This window comes from Microtus pennsylvanicus, chromosome 22 (assembly GCF_037038515.1).
Source record: "Microtus pennsylvanicus isolate mMicPen1 chromosome 22, mMicPen1.hap1, whole genome shotgun sequence".
Lineage (NCBI taxonomy): Eukaryota > Metazoa > Chordata > Mammalia > Rodentia > Cricetidae > Microtus > Microtus pennsylvanicus.
In genome coordinates this window covers 577,904-600,351 of record NC_134600.1, presented here as the reverse complement: position 1 = coordinate 600,351, position 22,448 = coordinate 577,904, and the positions used below count along the sequence as shown (strand labels likewise).

The 22,448-nt window shown below is 45.4% G+C and overlaps 1 protein-coding gene across 1 annotated transcript in view; it reads left to right on the top strand.

Annotated features, from left to right (window-relative positions):
• Positions 1 to 22,448, top strand: part of Kiaa2012 (KIAA2012 ortholog) — a 104,890-nt gene that overhangs the window by 40,932 nt on the left and 41,510 nt on the right. Inside the window, exon 12 of the mRNA XM_075955975.1 lies at positions 13,920 to 13,999. Coding sequence (XP_075812090.1) covers positions 13,920 to 13,999 — 80 coding nt within the window. The remainder of the gene's footprint in view (positions 1 to 13,919; positions 14,000 to 22,448) is intronic.

Here is a 22,448-nt window from a genome sequence, read left to right as displayed (position 1 = left end):
TGGATGGGGGGGGGGGGGGGGTGTTGATCTTTAGATCTTTGGTTTGATCGGACAAAGAGTATATTGAAAGCCCTTTCCCCTTTGCAAAAGACTTGTTCTACCACGAGAGACTCTGAAAACCCGGCTTGATGCTCAGACGCATCTTTTAAATTTATTTTACTTACTTATTTTCATTTTGGTGCTAGGAATGGAATCCAGGGCCTCCCACACACGAGGCAAGAGATCCACTATTGACTACATCCCAGATGCAATGTCCCACCTCCCTCTCGGTGTCATCTCCCACACATTCCCGCCTGCCCTCCAGTGACCCCTCCATCATCCCTTGATGTCCCAAATGTTCAGTTTCTGGTCTTTTCTCTCCAGGCGCTTTCCTGAGTCACCCCCCAAATATTTAGACAAGCTCTAAGTTCATCTTTTCTAGGACATTTCCCTGAGTAATTTCACCTCTCTCCGTACAACCACCTAGATGCAACCTCATGGCTTTCCTCTCTCTCAGTCCCACCTTTGTGATTTTGGATTTTTCTGCATCTGTTTTCAGTTTGGCTCACTAATATATGAGTCCCAGGGAAACCTCCTCTCTTTATCCTGAGTCCAAGAAATGCGTGTTGATTGACTGAATATCCCAGGTGCCACACAGGAAAGTTCTTGGGGGAACACAGTTGGGTTTTTTTAATATTAAAAAAAATCTTAAGAGGAAATATGATATGTCTGATCTTCCCGAAACTGTAAGGCTCTGTCAACAAGCATTTGGGAATAAATTCTTAGGCAATTAGATCATGATAGTTTTGCTTTCAGACAGCAGAGAGAGATGAATATAACCTTTAAAAGAAGGAGAAGGGGGAACGATGTCAAGACTAGAGCTGTAATTTGGCTCTCTCGCTCATGTTGGGTTATATAACGACACTCCCAGAATTCAAAGGTTTAGGAAAGGAAAAGCTGGCTTGGAAGCGTCTAAGTCAAACACTGGTTACGCTCTCTGGATTGCTTATCCCTGATACAAATCCTCAAATATTCTTCTTGTCCCGCCGCCAGCAGCATGCATTTCCTCTGCAGAGTTCTCTCCACTGGTTTCACACTGAGAGATATCCAAAGACGTCTGTGCCAAGAATTCAAGTTGGAACCTCAGGTTCCATACAGACTTCAATTCCTAATCCTTTCAGAGTTCTTAATTAGCATTCAGCCTTGCCCTAAACGGAGTTTTTCAGCGCAAAGTGAGTTTTCCGCTTGCTTGTTTGTTTGTTTTACTCTTGCTCTTTTGTTTTGTTGTCTAATTGCAGCCTGTGACCTTTCCTGGTGTAGTGGTTTGAAAGCATGTCTACAAATTACTTGACATATCTCGCCTCAAAAGGATATAGTGGTTCATGCCTTATACTGATATGGACAGAAGTAAGGTATATGGCTTTGGAAACAGAGTCTGGTCTTAGCCCACTGTCTGGTACTGTCTTAGTTAGAGGCTGTTGTTGTTGTGTTTTGTGTGGGGTTTTATGTGCGTGTGTTTTGGGGGGGTTGTTGTTGTTGGCGGGGGGTTATTTGTTTGTTTCTGTGAAGAGCCACCATGACCACAGTAACTCTTAAAAAGAAAGCATTTCATTGAAGGGGCTCACTTACAGTTTCAGAGGTTCAGTCTGTTATTACCATGGCAGAGAACATGTTGGCATGCAAGCAGACATGTTGGAGGAGTAGCCAAGAGTCCTACATCTTGCAGGAAATCGACTGAGATACTTGGCAGTATCTGAGCATAGGAGACCTCAAAGCCCACTCCCACAGTGACACACTTCCTCCAACAAGACCATACCCACTCCAATAAAGCCGCACCTCTTAACTGTGCCACTCCTTCTGAGACTATGAGTCAATTATATTCAAACTGCCACATTCCACTCCTGGCCCCCATACGCTGGTAATAATATCATAATGCAAAAACGCATACTTTCAACACATAATGGCATAGGATACACATTACCATTCCAAAACGCAGGGAGAAGGGAGCGTAGCGAAGAAATAATGGACCAAAGCAGAACTGAAAAAAACAGGCCAATTACATTCAAACTACCATGGTTTCCATAACAGAATACATGAGACTGAGTGATCTGAAAATGAACAGAGACTTCTTTTGATCCATTGTTCTGGAGACTGGGGAATCCCAGAGCACTGTATCAGCATCTGCCTGGTGGGGGTAAGGGGGAGTTTAGGATGAAGGAAAAGTCAACGAGATGCAAGTTAGTACCCTTGAATCCTAAAAACTTACTCCTACAGTGACTGACACACACTCAGGAGCTTGAGAATACCCTTCATCGTCTCAGAAATTAGCCCACCCGGGGGGGGGGGGGAGTAAAGTCCAAACACCTCTGATGTTCTGGCTGCTCTTCAGTTCCATAGCACAGGTAGGGATCAAGTTGCAGTGTGAATAGGAGGACATTTTGTAGATGTTTTGTTGTTAGTTTGGTTTGGTCTGCGTCACTCTGGCTGGTCTGGAACTCATGGTCTTCCTGCCTCGGTCTCCAAGAGGCTAGTTCCGGGCTAGGCCTTTAGATTACCAAACTCCTCCCTGACATTGTGACTGGAACCTAGTGATGACTGTGCCAGAATCCCACTTTTCTGTCGCTCCTAAATTCCTACCCCAAATTTGTGAAAGATAAGTAAGCTTTTTTGTTTTAACACACTAGGTTGAGGATAATTCATGTTGCAATAACAGATAACTCATTTTCTCTATTGAGCCCTGGGTCAGTCAGGGGCCTTTCTGTGTTGGAGGATATGGGTCTGAGCGTGGTTTCCCTTGAGGGCTTACTCTTAGCAGCTGTAGCCATAAAGACAGTGCCTAGACATTTAAGGAATGCCTTCCAGTGAGTCCGTGTGAGGGAAAAAGAAAGACCCCTGAAGACAATGCCCACCGTCTTCGGTCTCATGACCCAATCTACCAGCTATGACTTTGGTGATCATGAATAAATAATTTCACTCCTTTGGGCCTCAGCCTCGTCCTGTGAACAAAAGAAAGTTGGTTTGGTATCCAATCCTCTTAGCATATGGACAGCCTGCGATAGGAGAAGGGTTTGAGGGAGAATGTATCTGGGAACTACTAGAGTTAAGCAGAGTCCTGATGGAGCAGCATTGCCTCCTTAGAGATGCAGAGCTATGCCTTTTCCCAAACTTGACTGATCACTGAACATTCTTTGTTTCTTAGCAATATGTTGCATGGGTCTAAACCTTTCTTTTGGAGCATACTTTGGAAAATGCCTAACTGATGGTTTCTAAGGTACCTCCCAGCTCTAACAGCGTTTGTTTCTACATAAGCCCCTTCCCCAGGAGGCTTCCTCAGTGGGAACAGTTCTGCCCTCTAAGCTCGAAACAGGATCTCAGCATTCACTAGGCTCTGACTGTTCTTGCTTTCCTTCTCCAAACCTCAGTTCTGAATCATACAGCCCACAGTACTTCCACCACTGGGTGGGAAAAAGAAAAGGAAAGCAAAAAAAAAAAAAAAGAACCTCATGTGGTAATAATTCACATTGTTCTCTTGCCCAATCAGTGTTTGGTAATAACCCATCACAAAGAATGCTGGCAGATGTTATCAGTTCTGTTGATCCCAGATCGAAAGTTTGAATAAAGGAAAGTGTAGCTAGGTGTGGTTGTGGGACACCCCACCTTCCTGTACAGTAGACGCTAGGAGGCTAAGAACTACACTTCCCAGGTAACATTTGCAGTAGAAGCTAGAAGGCTAAAAACTACATTTCCCAGGTAATATTGCAGCTCGGGGATTGAATGAAAAGTGTGCTCTGCCAGTTAGCCTTGCATGAGTTTTGGAGGGCGGAAGTGAGGCAGAGACATATAAGTTTGGGGCTACTTATGTTGGCACCAAACTCATGAAGACATTGTGCTGGAAGGCACTGTCTTAGTTAGGGTTTTATTGCTGTGAAGAGACACCATGACCATGGCAACTCTCATAAAGAAAAACATTCTATTGGGTTCATAGTTCAGAGGTTTAGTCCATTGTCATCATGGCAAGAAGCGTGGCTGTGTTCAGGCAGACACTGTGCTGAAGAGTTAGCTGAGAGCTCTGTATCTGGATCCACAGGCAGCAGGAAGAGAGAGAGCCACAGGGGCTGGCTTAAGCTTCTGAAACCTTAAAGCCTGCCCTCCAATGACACACTTCCTTCAACAAGGCTGCACTTCCAATAATATCACTCCCTGTGTCCATGGGCGTCATTTTCTTTCAAACCACACAGGCAGTTTCAACCGGTTTACAGCCCTGTTTCTTCCATGACTACCTGGGTAGTTTCTGCCCTACACTTAATCCTGGCTGATAAGCAATCCTTATAGTGGCTTCTGGGGATTCCCATCAGCCTCAGCACAGGACTCAACTGGGTCTGTCTCATGCTTCAGAAGGGACAGCTTGACCCAGTTTTCAAAGGGAAGCCAGGTTCTTTGCTGTCACCATGAAGAAAGCAGTAAGACCTCCACAACCAGCACTGACCACACCTTGATGGCCAGCACCAAAAGTTCCTCAAGATGTTCAAGGTTCTCCTGCTTTTCTTCTTCTTCTTCTTCTTCTTCTTCTTCTTCTTCTTTTTCTTCTTCTTCTTCTTCTTCTTCTTCTTCTTCTTCTTCTTCTTCTTCTTCTTCTTCTTCTTCTTCTTCTTCTTCCTCGTCCTCTTCCTCTTCCTCTTCTTCTTCTTCTTCCTCTTCCTCTTCCTTTTCCTCCTCCTCCTCCTCTTCTTCTTCTTTTTCCTTTTCTCCTCCTCTTCCTCCTCCTCCTCTTCTTCCTCCTCCTCCTCCTTCTCTTCTTCCTCTTCCTCTTCTTTCTCTTCTTCTTTTTCCTTTTCTCCTCCTCCTCCTTCTTCTCCTCCTCCTCCTCCTCCTCCTTCTTCTTTTTCTTCTTTTTCCTTTCTCCCATTCTCTTTCTTTGATAGGGTCTCACTAACTACAAAGCAGGCCTGGAACATCCGATCCTTCTGCCTCAGCTTCCTGAGTGCTGGGATTATAGGCCTGAGCCACCACACCTGGCTGCTTTTTCTCCTTTGGTAAAGGCCTCTTGAGGTTCCTATGAAAGATGGCATCATCACCCCTCTATGGTCACTCCCCAAAGAAGAAAAAGGTCAAAGAGAAATTTTTTTAAAAAAATGTTTTTCCTCTGAACTTGCTAGAAATTTTATTACTATTGTTTAAGAGGCTCACTGTTTAGTCCAAACTGGTCCCAAACTCTCAGCAGCCCTCCCATGGGCTGGGATCACAGTATGCACAACCAGACCAGGCTCAGAAATTCCTTCTTTGAAGAAAAAGCACACAAAAAGCTAAGGCATACTTAATTTATTAATATAAATATATTATATAAATATAATATAGGGGGCTGGAGAGATGGCTCAGAGGTTAAGAGCACTGATTGCTCTTCCAGAGGTCCTGAGTTCAATTCCCAGCAACCATCTATAATGAGATCTGGCGCCCTCTTCTGGCATACAAACATACATGGAAGGAATGTTTTATACATAATAAATAAATAAATCTTTTAAAATAAATAAATATAATATAAATATAAAGCCACCTTGTCACACAACTCACCTTCTTCCTCTGGGACACTCTTCCCACCTCTGCCTTTCCCATTTTCCTTGCTCACTTCCCAGGGCTGTGGACCCAGCACTGTGGCTCCTGTGTAGGGACCTCACAATAGAGGTGAAAAACAGATTCACCAGTGACTTAGTCTACCACAAGGCAGGGGAGATAAGGCTGTAATCGAGGCCCAAGCAACACGACTCAGGACTGCTCAAGGGGTCACTAACTCTAGCCTAGGAGACTAGGAAGGGCTTTTATGGAGGATTTCCATTTGCATGGGCCTTGGCGACATTGGTAGAAGAGAGGAGAGAACGGAGAGAAAGATGTGCTGCTGGAGACTTGCATGAACAGAGGTAAAGAGAGGGAGAGAAGCAGAGAGCATGTGGCCCAGTATGAGTGAGCTGACAACCGGGCCCCAAAGGGTACTGGGGCCTGCAGCAGGCCAGGGCCAGACCAAGGGAGGCCTGTGTGTCAGGCCAGAGTTGAAATGCCCCCCTTTCAGACAACAAGGAATTGCAGGTGGTTGAGGAGGGATGTCATGATGCAATCCAACATGTGTGTGCTGACCTTCATGAGGGGACAGTAGAGAAGAGGGGAATGGCTCCAGCCACCCCTCATTCAGACTAGCTGATGACAGAAAACTTGGGGGAGATACAGAAAACCCCTCAAGGCAGCTGCTGCATGCTGGAGTTGAAACCAGGGCAACCAGAGACAAGCCTGTTGGTAGAGTGTCCACAAAATTGACTACAATTACCCTGTTTTTCCTTTCAGTTAAGAAATTACCAATGTGGGGTGGGGGCGCTGTATGTCTGGTATATTGTAATTAAGATAAAACAACAACAAAGGCCCTGGAGCCCGAATGCACATGGTGCCCCCCCCCCCAGCAGCACCCACAGGTTCATGGTTCCCATAACTTCCTCATTTCTAGTCCCGTTCCCACCAGTTTAAGAAAAAGCAGCCATGTGTTTCCTGGAAAGGTGGTATGCTGGGGGTTTTGCCGGTAGAGAAATGCTTGGGCTTCCTAGCAGTGTGCTTTGGTAGCAATAAAGTGTCTAAGGAAAATCCTGCGAGATTTCCTGGGAGCCAGGAGACAAAGGGAGTGAGCGGGTGCACAATGGAAAGTGTGTGTGTAAAACCCTTCACCCTCCCACCCCCAACTCTCAGGGAGGTTTCGCTTTCAGGACTGTTCTAGCCCCCTTTTCCCTTCCAACCACTGGACCGCTCAATTCTAGGAGGGAAAATTAACATTCATTATGCAATTTATCTCTCTCCTTTTAATCCAGAGTGTCTATCTCCGCAGTCCCTACTCAATAATTAATGTTTGTTCTCATTTTCCATTCTCCAGAGCATCTATTCTTGAACTGGAGGGTCAACAATTAACACTAATTATGGCTTTTTCTCCCTCCACCGTTGGCTCTCTGGATTCCAGGTTGCTTTCTCAGCCTGGGTTCTGGGCGTGCCTGGGACGGCTTGTGTGCACACAACACACACACACACACACACACACACACACGAGGCTGCACCACTGCAGCTGCGCAGATTCTTACTGCCCATTCTTTGGCAAACTCTAGTATACTTAGTGTCAGTAATAGATTAATGAAGCAAAATGGATTTTAAAGTGGGAAGTACCTGTATTTGGTTGAGTAATTCACCTGGAAGATAGGTCTCATCCAGTTTAAATTTTCTAAACTGTTCTGTGATTTTTTTTCTTCCTTATTACGCCCACCTTTTCTCTTCCTCCCTCTTTCCCTCCCCCTCCCCTCGTCTCTTTCTTGGGTCTGTCGTTCTTCTTCTCTTCAGCCATAAACCCATTTTCATTTTGGCTAACAAGGACAGCTACATTAATTCTCACCCCAGGTGACTCTATCAGATTGAGAAATAAATAGGTCTGTCTTTGGGGTCCAGTACTCCTCTTGTCTGTCCTGGTCCCAACACTTTGTTTGGAGATAGTGACTGGGGCCTGAGGTGGTATCACACACCTGCAGCTCCCACCACACAAGTCCAACATCAGCTGACCACAGTCTCTGCTCAGTTTCAACACGGTGGCCCTGCAGGCACCATCTCTAAAAAACCTTGGATGAAATCAGCCTTCTCCTCAGAGGCTTTTGAATCCTAGACCAGCACAAGCACACACAGAGTTTCAAAGCAGTTCAACTCAGCGCCAGGCTTAAATCCAGGCGTCCATTGACTTCCTATTTTTTCCTGTTTTAAGGTAAAGAAACTGGATCTTCTTTTTTTTTAAGTTTTTCACACTCTCAGTTAAAATTCTTTATTGTTGCTCAGTCTGTCAATCTGTCCGTTCTAATCTCCATCACAAAGAGGAAGCGCCCAATGCCTCCGAAAAGTCAGCTTTCTCTTTCAACTCATAAACAAACTCCAGAAATACAGTCTCCCCAAATACACCAGCAAAAAGAAAATAAGATGTACTTAGGATGTCGGAGAAATGGGAAGGTCCTCATAAATTATTTCGGAAAGCCCACTGGTTGGTACTGAGCAGAAATCTTAGTAGAGAAGTTGGCTTTTCCCAAGTAATTGCACCCAGCTGACCCAGGCAGGACCATCTCCAGGGATGTCCCATGACAATAAGGTGGCTGTAGACCCCTACTGTGGGGCACTGTTCAGTCTGCACAACTACAGATTTAGGAAGCTGTCTGGAAAACCCTCTGTGACTTAGGTCTTAAATGGAGGACTGAGGGCAATTCCTCCTTCCAAGATTCCTTTCATTCCCCCTGCAGAGAGATGCAAACCTTCCTACCTCCCCCTCCACCCACAGGCATGGCCGCCCCTGTTTCAAAACAGGGAAAAGGGCTGATTACAAAGAGGCTGGTCTCCTAAAACACAGTCTTTGCTGGAGAGGAAACAGTGTGTGGTCTTCTGGTTGCTCATCTGGGGAGGTGGCCATGAACCCCAAGTGGGGGACACGCTGTATTAATGCTGGAACTACAGCAGAGGGCCAGAGATTGCTTTTCCCAGGGATTGCAAAAGTAGAAGAAAAGATACAATCGTGTCCTCATGATGGCAAGACGGGTAGACAGGAAGCAACTGGGAGGAGCAACTTCGCCCCTTTGCCAACATCCTCAGTGGGGAGTTTCTGTGGCCCTTTACTGCAGAACTGAGCAGTGGGGCAGCTCTTAAATAGGAGCCCTGTTCTGAAGATAGTGGTGATGGTGTTGGTGATAACCGTGGTCGTAGGATGGTAACAATTACGGACTTCTGATGTGCCAAGCATTGTGCTGGTTCCCATCGTCTCAAGCTGTGCTTCTTCTGGTTCTCAGAGTAGGAGAGCTTTGCTTGGTCCCCTGATGAGCTCACTGACCATAAAAAAAAGTTCTCACCTTTCCTGGTGCCTGACCCCCCCCCCACACACACACACACATTTATTTTTAAGGAGCTAGACCTATATAACCGAACTCTTATCTTTGGTTGTGAGCCTAACCTTTAAGAGCTGAGCCATCTCAGCCGGGCGATGGTGGCACATGCCTTTAATCCCAGCCCTCGGGAGGCAGAGGCAGGCGGATCTTTGTGAGTTCGAGACCAGCCTGGTCTAGAGAGCTAGTTCCAGGACAGGCTCCAAAGCCACAGAGAAACCCTGTCTCGAAAAATCAAAAAAAAAAAAAAAAAAGAGCTGAGCCATCTCTCCAGCCCTCAGTGGTTAAGAGCACTGGCTGCTCTTCCAGAGGTCCTGAGTTCAATTCCCAGCCACCACATGGTGGCTCACAACCATCTACAATGAGATTTAGGGTCCTCTTAAGTAAGAGACCTGGTCAATCATCCTCATCAACTTAGACCATGAAACCCAACATGGACGAGTTCAACAGAACCGCCATATATGGGCTGCCCGTGCGTGCAAAAGATAAAAAAGATGGACATAACACTTCCCTGAGAACGGGTGATGCTTCCTGGAACTGAGCAGCTCACATCTGTTGCTAGAATCATCTACAGTATTGTCATACGTTTTTGTTTTCTGAGTACTTTGTTTTAATGAAAATTTTTTTTAGATTAAATCGATAGGATCCTAAAAATAGTAAATTGTTGACGGACTTTGTGAGCGTTTAGACACCGGAAAGTCAGTTTCAACTCTTTGAAAATGTCTTCAACATGTTGAACGACGATAAAAATAAAACAAGTCAGAGACACATTGAACGACAATTTTTTTTAAGCAGACTATTAAAAAAAAAGTCAGGTATAAGCTGTGGATATAGATAGGTTGGTAGAATACTCACTTAGCGATAAATATGAAAGTACAATTTCATATATATTATGTGTATAATGTATATAAAATTTATGGCCCATAATATAATATATGGTATATATATTCATAGCCCTAAAATTGCTGAGATTGGTGATGGAAATAAGAAAAAGTGATCTAACAGTTTAATAATTCTTTTCCAAAAACAAAAAATGAAAAATAGGAAGTATAGTTCTGCACAGTACCATAGCTAGCTCTTCACTTGTAGACTCCCTGACAGACTGAAAAGGCTCCCTCGTTCTATGTCAGTTTTGCTGCGTCGTGATACTTCTGAGAGCACAGAGGCCTCAGGAAAGCCTCAGCATGCATCCTGCCCAGAACCTGGGATTGCTGCAGCAGCAGCACCGCGGACACAGGGACGAGGGCCCATGCAGAGGACAACAACGCTAGATTTTAAGGCTCGCATGGATTTTTAAGAGAAGATAATTTCCCCTAAAATAGAGCTCAGAACATTAGCTTTTCTTTTGCCACAATAGCTAAAGGTTAGAACTCCGTTAGCCAGTCATCCACAGAGTCACCCCCGTTCCGTGGCCCTCGGGGAATCTGTGCGCCTGAAGCGTGAGAGATTGCTTCAGGCCTCTTAGCTTCTCCTGCTTTCTTCACAAGCTGTGTCCACAGGTTGGTTTCCCCACAACTCTTCCCTTGGAAGTCAGTGTAAGCATCAACACTGGAACATGTTCAACAGAAAGAACTAGTAAAGGTTGTTTTACAAGATGCAAAGAAATTGCTCATTCATTAATTCAGCCAACACCACATGACCCTCTGCTAGCCACAAATACCATGCCAGGCCCAATAACACAGCCATGCCTTAATGATAGAATGATTGCTGAGTATGAGTTATGAAGTATGGGGGCTGTTGCTTTGGAAAGGAAAGAAAAACACCCACAGCAGAGTTTCTACAGGTATGTGTAGGAACTAGCCAAATGGAAAAGAAAGGACTCTAGAGGATAAGAGACCTCGGGAGAGCTAGGGAACATAGCCGAATGAGAGAAGGATGAGCAACTTGTAATGCCTGAACGACAGGCGCACGGAGAAGGAGGGAAAGGCAGAGCGAGAAATGGGCCATCCAGGACAACCAAAGACGTGCTCATTTATGAACCTTATGACAAGTCTTCACTGGAGGGTCTCTTAAGTCATTGATATTTATTGCCACAAAATTGAAATTTAAATTCCACAGTGCAGCAGCTTAATTTCCATTTTAGGGTTGGTAAACTGCCATGAACCTCTGGACTTCTCCCTAAAATCAAAAACGATGAACCCTTAGAAGAAGTGTATATTCTCCAAACCAAAAGCTGGACCCTAGAGACTGAGCTAGGCCCAGGAAAGGAACTGATATCCCAAATTGTAAGAAAAATACCGCTCTCACATTTGCAAGGCTTGTCCATATTTAAATCCGGACTGACTCATATTTTCTAGACAGGCTCCTTAGCTGGACCTCCCAGGGGTATGTCTTTCGCCTGGAGGCCTTCTCGGGTCCCTAGCAATGGTTTAATATGACTTTCTCACCCTCCTTCTCAGTCAGGAAGATTTAAAAGGAAAATGTGTATCATAAACAAAGCCTTAAATCTCATCCTAAGAATCTGATAATGGCATCCCCAACAGGCCGGCTCAGGGCTTGGTCTCTTTGCATTCAACAAACAGACTTGAGATTTATTATAACACTCCATAGGTCATAAGCATCTTGAGTCACAGCATATAAAATATTTTTAGATATTTTTAAGGAAAGGTCACTGGCACGGCAGTCTCCTTCCTTTTATAGTTAAGTTTACCCTGGGAAGAATTTTTTTTTAATAATCTGGAATTTGCATTTGCATTTTCCATTTATGATCAAAACACAAAACCTTGAAGGTACCAAGGCTGACGTGAAAGGGGGGGGGGGGAATCTCTTAATGGTTCCTGCTGGGACCAGCGAGGCTCTGCACAAAGCTGTGAGGAGGCCACAGCACTTGAGGTCTCTGTGTGGCAGATGTATCGCCTGCCTGACGATGACAGGGAAGACTAGGAAGGAAACTCTGTGACAGCACCCCAGTGATCAAAGGGTGCACTGTTGAGAAATGGTGTGTGGAAAAAAGCCCTGAACAGATTTCAAGAGGCTCCTGCCAGCACCTCCAACAGCTCCTGCCCTGGTAACCACAGAACATTTGGCCATTTCAGAGCCTGCCGGGCCAGTGTTTACCAAGCCCTGACTTGCAGAAGGAGCCAGGTGGCCCACCTGTCCTGATAAGGCAGCTCCTTGGAGTTAGGTTTCTGTCCTGCCACCAGATGGGTCCCATCAGAGTTTCCCCCGCTCCGGAAAACAAGCAGGAGTAAATATAATTGTATTTCACTTTTATTTAAAACAGCAATTTGGGAATTAAACATTGTCAACGCAGATTTAAATAGAAGGAAAAATTAAAGGAGCTGAACTCCATGCTAGAATCAGTATCTCGCTCCGCCTTTCAGGGTTTGAGTGTTTGGTGAAGAATGCCATGATTTGAGGAAGGCAGAAGGGGTTGAGGCTAAAATCCCTCTAGGCAGGGTCACCTCTGAATAGCCTGGTTATCTAATGGGAATGCTATCTCCTCGCTAAAAGCCCACGGCTAGATTAATGGGAGCATTCGAAAATCTGATCAGTCTGGTTGGTGGGCCGCCAGGGATGTGTTTTCTGTTATCTCAATAGCGGCAGACCTGTTCATCACAGAAAGGCCTGAGCAGCTTCAGGCGGCCCAGAAGTGCTGAAGTGGTGTGAGGTCTTTGGTTGTGCACACCAGCTCCTGAAACAGGAAGAAGTCCCCACCCTAGGTTGACAGCCAGTGGCCTGGGTCACACAAGAGGTAGATCTCCCCACGTTGCTCCAGAAGGGAGTTTTACCACCCCCATTGCTTTATCTCCCAGGAATGCAGCTGGAGCCTCAGCTCCTCCTTGACAGCGTGGACCTCAGTAAATTACCAAGGTCTTGACCCAAGAGCTGAGAAGTCCTAAGAGATTTTTCATTCTCCTATCTAGAGATGTGTTTACATTTCTTGAACTCTGGCTGACTGACTCATTCCCGCGCTGTTGCAAGAACTTCCCTTATGCATTAGGATTTATACATTTCTTTTCTGAAAAGCCCAGGGTTCTTTCCGAGCCACTGTGAAGTGAACCTCATCATGACACAGTTCTGCTGGGTGGCTGTGTCTGGAGGATGGACCCTGGCCAGGCAGCTAGGATGTGGCAAGCACAAGACACAGCTCAGGACACCTAGCCTCTAGCTCTTGGCCGAGCTATTTTAAAGTGGAGGCTTGACCCCACACAAACCTATCCTCTGAACCTCAGTTTCCCCAAACTGATTTAGACTAAAAATGTGTTTTAAGTTTATGCAGAAGTCATCCTCAAACAAATCAGGAAGAAGTAAAAAAAAAAAAAAACAAACTGAGGAACCACAGAAAAAGATGAGCCTATAAAAAATAAATACTGGCTAGGTGGTGGTGGTTCACGTCTTTAATCCTAGAACTCAGTAGTCAGAGGCAGGCAGATCTCTGAGTTTGAGGCTAGCCTGGCTTACAGAGCAGTCAGAGTTACACAGAGAAACCCGGTCTCAAAAAAGAAAGAGAGAGAGAGAGAGAGAGAGAGAGAGAGAGAGAGAGAGAGAGAGAGAAGGAAGGAAGAAGGAAAGGAGAGACACTTTACTGTGGAGAGTGCCATCACGCCCACAGCCACACCGACTTGTGTCTCCCTTTGCTGCACTGCCTCACTCCACACTGAGAAGCAGGGAAATCTCGGCTCTCTTCCTGGAAGCTTTCAGAGCCTTTTCCCACTTCAGTAAAGTGTGATCATACAAATTTATATTCAACAGCATCAGCAGTTTTTTTACATCAATATTTCCTTTTAAATTTCAGCTTTTATCTGAATTCCAAGAGCACAAAAACATCTACTTTTTCTTTTTTTAAAATACCAATCCAAAGAAGAAAATCCAACTTTGAATATAAAGCTTAGCCCCGCTCAATTAGGTGTTTAGACGTGTCTGCAGAGACTGTGGAGTATAAGTAATGCCGTAGGTGTGTGCTTATAATCTTAAATGCACATGAGCTAAGCATGTATGGCTATCATACGGTTCGTACGAAAGTTCATGAGACCTAGATCTGACACCTTGACTCTCTGACTCTCCCCTTAGCAAACACCAAATCCAGAGCCAATCTTCATCGAAATCCTTATGAAACCTCCTCACCTCTGACTCAAGCAACAGAGAAGCAGGTACAGTATTAACTCTGAGTGAGCGCAACCCAGGGAGTCGAGACTTGTCCGGGGTTCTTGTCCTGACTTGCTATGTGACCCTAAATGAGACTCTTATCTCTCCAGGCCTCATTTGTCTCATCAGTAAAATGAACAAGTAAGGCGTTACGTCACTGGGTTCCTTGACTCTCAAGCTTGGGTTCTATTGTGTGGTCCTTTGTGGGTGTGAAGAAGCAAAGCAGACTCTTCCCAGACTTCTGCGAAGTTAGAAGGGGAACAAGAACACAGCAACAAGCATTTTCCTTCCAAGTGGGCAGAGAACAGCGATCACGTTTGCTGTTATTCGTTGTTTTTAAAGCATCAAGGCTAGGAGCTGGGGAGAAGGCTCCCTTGGTAAAGCACCTGCCGTGCAGTCATGAGAGTCTGAGTTCAGATCCCCGGGCCCCACATAAAAAGCCCTGTCACCCCGGCAGGCACAGTGGCTACATCTGTAATCCCAGCACTGTGGGAGGTGAGGAGACAGGCAGGAGCTTCCCGTGGAGCTTCCTGGGAAGCCAGCCTAGCTGAATGGATGGGACTGTTTCAACAAGTAACATGGAGGATAAAGGAAGACAGCAAATGCCAAGCCCTGGGCTCCATACTCATGTGCACACACACACATGAACACATACACACCCATGAACATAGACATACACACCCATGGACACACACATCACACACCCATGGACACACATCACACACCCATGAACACACATACACACCCATGGACACACATACACCCATGGACACACACATCACACACCCATGGACACACACCGACACACATACACACCCATTAACACATACATCACACAACCATGGACACACACATCACACCCATGAACACACACACAAGCTAGGGTGAAGATGGGAAGGTGCTGATTTGGGAGGCTTGGGAATATCTAATGATTCAAGGAAATGTGCAGAAATAGTGATAAGCAGGCCTCGTGGGAAGCTCTGAGGGTGACACTCTCTTCAGAGTCTCAAGAGAAAGAATTCCTACAGCTGCATTCAGGGACTGGGAGACCTGAGGCCAGCTCTTGGCCGTCAGTGCTCCAGGGGCCTTATCTCCAGCTTCCTGCGGCTGCCACAGGTCCCTTTTCCCAGCACTCGGTAACTGTCCGACTGCACGTGTGTTTGAGCTGAACTCAGACAGGTTAAACCACCAGGCTTGGGTCAGGCCTCCCCTGAAGTAAAGCACAATTAGACCATCTCTCTGCTACTGAGGAAGCCCAGAAATAACGTGCGTGTGTGCGCGTGCGTGTGTGTGCATGCGTTTGTGTGCATGTGTCTTGCGTGTGTGCGCGTATGCATGTGTGTGTTGGTGTGTGCGCGTGCGTGTGTGTGTATGTGTGCGTGTGCGTGCGTGTGCGTGCATGTGTGTGCATGTATGTGCATGTATGTGTATGCCTCCATTGAAGACACTCTTCATAGGGAATATGAAGACCTTAAGTAATAACAATAGCAATAATAGAAAGTTGTAACTAAGAAAACACAATATATTTTGATAATCCCTCAGCTCCAAAGGCCGTACAATTCCCACCACTACTCCCAGCGGGTCCGAACTCATGCGGCCTAGGGCTGTTCTGGAGGAGGCCAATAGTGCCTGCAAAGAGTGGCCCAGCCGTGTCCAATTAACAACTGAACTAAATTACAAACCTTGCAGTCAGGCTGAACATAGATTTTGGGTCTTTAAGCTCCAACTCTGGTTTCTCTTGCAAGGCCTTGGCCAGTTCACAAACTGAGACTGTACTGTGCCTACTTTTCCCTTCTGAGCTCCTTGGCTTGTTGGCATGACCGTGGCCTTCTTTCCTTAAAAAGACGCCCGGGAAGGAGAACCCATATGAAGAAAAGTCTAGGGAGCCCCACCAGCCCCCAAGCCAAGAAAAAAGTCCTCTCACCCTTCCCCCCCCTTACTTCTTGAGGCTAGCGGCCATTTATTAGGTTAATCACTGCCTCGGATTTTAACTACTTCCTCAGCCTACTCCACATAAGTGACTAATTTCATGTTTACTATAAAGCATCTGGGAAGGATTTAGAAACAAATTTCTACCCAACAGACTTCAGTGTCCTGCCTTGACGGGCCAAGGGCCCAAGCAAGTCGTGGCTTCCCTGCCTCTGCTAGGGCCTTTTCTTGCAACTGAAGCACAAAGTCGGCTCGCAGCAGCAGCAGCAGCCGCAGGAGCAGCCGCAGCCGCAGCCGCAGCCGCAGCCGCAGCAGCAGCAGCAGCAGCAGCAGCAGCAATAATCAAGCCCTTCTTTCTTTTCCATTAATCCCTCCCTGACTCATCTCCTCCCTCCATCGTCAGGGTCTGGCCATATCATAAGATCTCCCACACAAAATACTTAAAAAAAAAAGTCATAGTGCTGGCTGAGCATCCCCAAAGGTGGGACCTTTGGGATACAGCCGCCCCAAGCCACAGGCCTAGACTGGGGAGTGTAAAGGAGAGAAAGCCTGGCGTCGGCCACCAATGTCCCCGGGGTCTGGGGGCTGCCTCGGGCGCCCCCTCCCGGCAGCACTGAAAACCTCCGCTCTGAGTCTTCAGCAGCTGCCTCGCCAGGGCCAGAGCAGAAAGGGTGGGGAGACGCCTTGCCTCCCTGTACCAACCCCAGGAAGAGGTCCCGAGAAATCCCTACCACACCCAGCCCGAGGTTCAGGGCCTCAGTGCCAAGTGCATCCGTCAAATCAGTGCCGCAGCTGCCATCAGCAGCTTCCGTGGAGTTAGAGGAGGGGGTTAAGTCAGAGAAATGGGGGGGGGGGGGAGCTACAAGGGTAGTGTGGAGATGAAAAAAGCAATGAAAAAAAGAGAGAGAAAAGAGACGAGCGGACGTGTTTCAACTCCAAGCTCCCATTTCCCCTTTCAAATGAACGGCCTCCCCACTGAGCGCAGAATCAAGTATTTATGAAGGCATTTTTTGCATATTAATAGCTGCGTAGGGAGGAAGCCCGCCATCTCTGAAGTCCTAAGGTATGGTGCGTGCCCTTTTTTAAATACAGGTCTTTCCAGCTCCTCGCAGAATTTGGTTTTCTCCTTCAGATTTATTTCCCCTCCTGCCTTGTGGCTCCTCCTGGGGCCCTACACTAACTGATTAAGAGAAATTAGTTCCTGGGTTGTCTCGAGAGACCCGGTCCTGCTCTTCCCTCCGTGGGTCGCTGACATCAATCGCCAGAGCTTTTCCTCTTCCCTAGGGACCTCTGTGGAGAGGCTTCAAGGTTGAGTGAGGTGACCGGCACCTGAAAAGAATGTTAAAATCCTAAATGAAAGTTCCAGAAGGAGAATTTAATACATCCATGTAGTAAAAGGAGAAACTAAAATTAAAAAGAAAAAAATTTCAATCATTTCATTAACTTGGATAGATAGTACTTGTCTCTCCTCGGTGAGGCAAAGGACTCAGACAGCCAAGATCATCCTGGACTTAGTTTGAGGCAGGCTGGGATACATGATCTTCCTAGAACCTTCGATTTAATCCTGGGCAATCCTAAAGTTGGAGCAGGCCCTGGGGAGGAGGAGCCAGCCTGGGCATTGCTCAGCACCCCTGACTTCCACTCACCAGATACATTGTTGTGATAGCCAAAATGTTTCCACAGGTTGCTGAACATTCCCTGGGGAGCAACTAAACCCAGATTTTCCTCTTTGTCTCTTTTTTATTCCTTTCTCTTTTCTTTCTTTCTTTTTTTTTTTTTTTTTTTTTTTTTTTGGTGTTGTTATTTGTTGGGTTTTTTTTTTTTGGTGGTGGTGGTGGTGGTGGTGGTTTTTTTGTTTTGTTTTTTTGAGACAAAGTCTTACTATGTACCCTAGGCTGGCCATTCTCCTGCCTCACTGAGATTATGGGTACGCCTGTTTTAGTTGGGGTTTCTGTTGCTGTGAAGAGACACCATGACCACACAACTCTTATAAAGGAAAACGTTTAATTGGAGCTCACTTACAGTTCAGAGGTTTAGTCCATTATCATCATGGTGAGATATGAAGGCAGGCATAGAGACATCGTGCTGGAGAAGCAGCTGAGAATCCTAAATCTTACAGCTAACAGGAAGTGGTCTGTGAAACTGGGAGTAAGTAGCCTGAGCATAGAAAACCTCAAAGCCTACCTACAAAGTATCGCACTTCCTCCAACAAGAAAGACCACACTTCCCAATAGTGCCAATCCCTTTAGGGTCCATTTTCTTTTAAAACATCATACCCAGGGGCTGGAGAGATGGCTCAGAGGTTAAGAGCACTGGCTGCTCTTCCAGAGGTCCTGAGTTCAATTCCCAGCAACCACATGGTGGCTCACAACCATCTGTAATGATATCTGGTGCCCAATTTGGCCTGCAGAGATACAGTGTTGACAGAGCACTGCATACATAATAAATAAATAAATAAATATTTTTAAAAAAATACATCATACCCACTTTTCTGAATGTTTTGAAAGTGCAAATCAAAATCCTAAGTCAGTCATGATTGCATCTATGGTTGTTGCTTTTTCTGTTTTGTTCTCAGGCATCCATAAGAGAAAGATTTGAAAACAGTACACACAACAAAGCTAGCTAGAAATTAGGGTGCGTTAGGTTCAAACCTTACTTCATTCTCCTGGGGTTATTGTTTTCCTTTTTCATTCTTTCTTTCTATTATAAAGGAAAGGAAGATTATAAAGAGTTTGTTCATGTTCGAGATGGACATGGTGACATGCTTTTGTAACCTCGGGCTTCCTGGAGGCTAAAACAGGAGGATTTACTACTTCAGACCCAGACTGAGCACCTTGTCTGGAAAAGAAAACAAAAACAAAAACCCAAGGAAAAAAAAAGAAGTAAATAAGTTTTTTCCTGTTTTTTGTTTATTGAAAGGATCTCACTACGCAGGCCACCAGGCTGGCCTCCCACTCACAAACATCCACCTGCCCCTGCCTCCAAAGTCCTGGGATTGAAGGCGTGTACCACTGTCCTTAGCTAAATAAGCAGTTTTTAAAGTGCACATTATATCCAGCAGTAGCTAAAATGACCCAGGAGTCACAATGTCCAGCAAGCTAAAAAGCACCCTAGTTTTTTGTTGTTTTTCAAGAAAGGGTTTCTCTGTGTAGCCCTGGCTGTCCTGGGACTCGCTCTGTAGCCCAGGCTGGCCTTGAACCCCGAGATCCTCCTGCCTCTGCCTCCCAAGTGCTGAGGTTAAAGACATGTGCCACCACCGCCCAGCTTGCAACATCACTTCTTAAAATCCTCCTTTAGCAAATTTAACATTAATCAGACTTGTATTTGGTTGTTGAATAGGGCCCATCAAATTTACCTTTAAAGGACCTCAACTCTTTTTTTTGTTTTTTGGGCTGTTGTTGTTGTTGTTGTTGTTTGGTTTTTCAAGACGGGGTTTCTCTGTGTGGCTGTTCTGGAACTCACTCTGTAAACCAGGCTGGCCTCTAGCTCATTGAGATCCACCTGCCTCTGCCTCCCGAGTGCTGCGATTAATGGTGTGTGCACCTCTGCCTGGCTAGACCTCAACTCTTTTTCAACATTTTATCTAAGACTCAGAGTCAGTGAGTTTGTCTCTTATTCTCAAGCTTGCTTCTCAAGTATGAACTTCTCTTGTCCACTCAGTCCTGACTCTGTCGCTGGGACATGAGGGGCTCTCAGCTCTCGTTTGCAGAATTGTGAGGCCAGAGAGGTGGCCAGTAGAGAATCAAACAACAAACTCTAACCTGAGATTTCCCAAGAATAAACCTTTGTTAATAAAGCAGCCAGGTATAGTGATGCAAGCCTTTAATCCCAGCACTAGTGAGGCAGAAGCAGGGGGATCTTTGTGAGTTCAAGGCCAGCCTGGTCTACATAGTGAGTTTCAGGACAGTCAGAGCTATGTCGAGAGAGCCTGCCTCCAGAAAAAGACAACAAAAATAAATAAAATAAAGCAAGCCTCACCTGTCTAACCCTTAGTCAATTTCCTTCGTTCAAACCAACTTCAGCTTAGAAAGAAAGGGCTAACATGCTGTTTCTTGGGCGTTTTGGTTTGGGGTTTTGCTGTTGTTGCTTTGGAGATCAGAACTTTGGCAATTTCCTAAAAGTTATGTCAAACTGGAACGACGTCCCTTTTCCTTACATCCTTTCTATTTTCACCTATCCTAACTAGTTTAGGTTTTGGTGAGCTTACTGTAGCATAAATTCATATTTAATCTTAGAGTAAAATAAAATCCCCCAGTAGTGAGTAACTCTGCTGATGCAATAAGTGAGATCAGAACAAATTAATAAATCCAGGTTTAATCTGAGCAAAATATTCCCAGGTGGTCCCAAGAAAGAGCAGATACGAGGGGAAACCATGAAGGGATCTATGGGCCAGATCTTAAATACCCTTCAAAGGTAGAGCCTCTGCAAGGCAGGCTTTCTTCAGGTAGGGTCTGGAGAGGGGAGCTCCAGGGAAGATCCCCAACATTGCTGTCTTAAGTTTATCATTTTGGGGTCTCAAAAGGTGGCCTGTCATTCTGACTATGACAGGGTTTGGGTCGAATAAGCCTGTGTATAGCCCTCACCTGTTTCACAAGGGATGTTTGAAGCTCCTATCAGCCTTTCTCCTTCTGGACAATAAACCCATAGATGCACCTGTAGATACACTGTGTTGTACAATGTAGACAGATTTTTCTTTGGGCCACCAGCTCACAAAAAAAAAAAAATAATTCAGGGGGCTGGAGAGATGGCTCAGAGGTTAAGAGCATTGCCTGCTCTTCCAAAGGTCCTGAGTTCAATTCCCAGCAACCACATGGTGGCTCACAACCATCTGTAATGGGGTCTGGTGCCCTCTTCTGGCCTGCAGGCATACACACAGACAGAATATTGTATACATAATAAATAAATAAGCATTTAAAAAATAATAATTCAGAGGCTTATTAATTATGAAGCTTGACCTATAGTTTAAACTTGTCCACTAGCTTAACTTAAATTAACTTAAATTACTGAATTTCTATTAATCTGTTTTGTCTCTTGGCCTTTTACCACTCTTCCCTCTGTACCTCCTGTTTCCTCTTCTTGTCCTCTGGCATCTCCTGCCTAGATTCATCTCCTCTCCTTCTCTCTCTTTCTCCCTGGAAGTCCTGCCTAGCCTCTCCTGCCTAGCTATTGGACATTCAGCTCCTTATTAAACCAATCAGAAGTTGCCTTGACAAAGACACATCTTCACAAAAAGATTATTTCCACTACAATACAAAGGTTTAAAGGTAACCTTTTCACCCGTCCAGCTAAGCCATACCATACCTTGTCTTCCATTTAACTTTTTAGCTAAGCTTCCAAGCTTTTTTTTTCTTTTGTCACCTAATTCTTCTTAGTATTCTGGTGTCTAACATGAAAGAAAGCCACCGGAAGAAACTGACAAACAAAATACCTCATTGGCATGGAAAATTCTGTGTCACGGAAAACTCACAGTCCATAGAAATACATAATTCATGGGAAAAGCCTACAGTCCTTGGAGGATGATACTGAGGTGGTCATGTTTTACCACCATGGTATCCATAACGAGGTTGAGTCGACATTCTCCCTCACCTCCTGCAGGCTTCAGTGCCGCTGAATGCTGGTGGCCGTTTGGACTTGGTTTTTCTGCTCCCTGGAAAAGCTCTAGTCATGTGCTCATTTGGAGATGTCACTTGGCACTCTCCTTAGAGATCCTTGTGAGGGTGTGAGATGAGTTCCAGTATCGATGCCAACAATCAACTTTCTTTATTCCCTCTTAGAGACAACTGTTCTGAGCCCCCTTTCCTGCAAACTTGCGCCCCTTTCCCCTCTCTCTGCCCTCCCCACCTCCTCCTCTCATTTTTATAAATATCTCCCTGGTGGTGAAACTGGATTCAAAGGATTTCTGAAGACCTAGAGCAAACTTCCTTTCTGGCCCAAATCTGTCCATTCCCAAACTCCCTAGACAATTCAAGAACGAGTTCCTAGAAGGGTTTGTTTTTTACTACAAAACTAAAGTTTTATATGTCAGATTTATGTGGCTATCATTATTCCAATAAGTCTGCATGTACTGATGTCTTGGTTGCTGGTGACACACAACACCTGCCTAGTTAAGATCTCCTTCTGTTTTCTTTTTATCGTGGACAATTTCAAACGCATATAAAAGTAAAGGGAACAATACAGTGAATCCCCACAAATATGAACAATTTTCTCCCCATTATCTTTAGAGAGTCTTTCTGAATAGTAGGTAATAGCAGCTGATGGTTTGGGTGTTTTATACAAAGGACTTGGGATTATCGTTCCCAACCTTTATAACAGCTCAATTGCGGGTATAGTTATGGCCTCCATTTTACGCATGAGAATGTCAGGACCACCAGGGCCACCGTCATCCATGACCTGCACCTCCAACGAGGCCTAGCTGAAGATTGGGGATCCCACAAAAGCACATTTAGCTCCCATCTTCTTGCTTCCTGGCTCTGTGGCTTGAGGCAGGTTACTTAACTGGAGACTCAGTCTCCTCCTGTGTAAGGG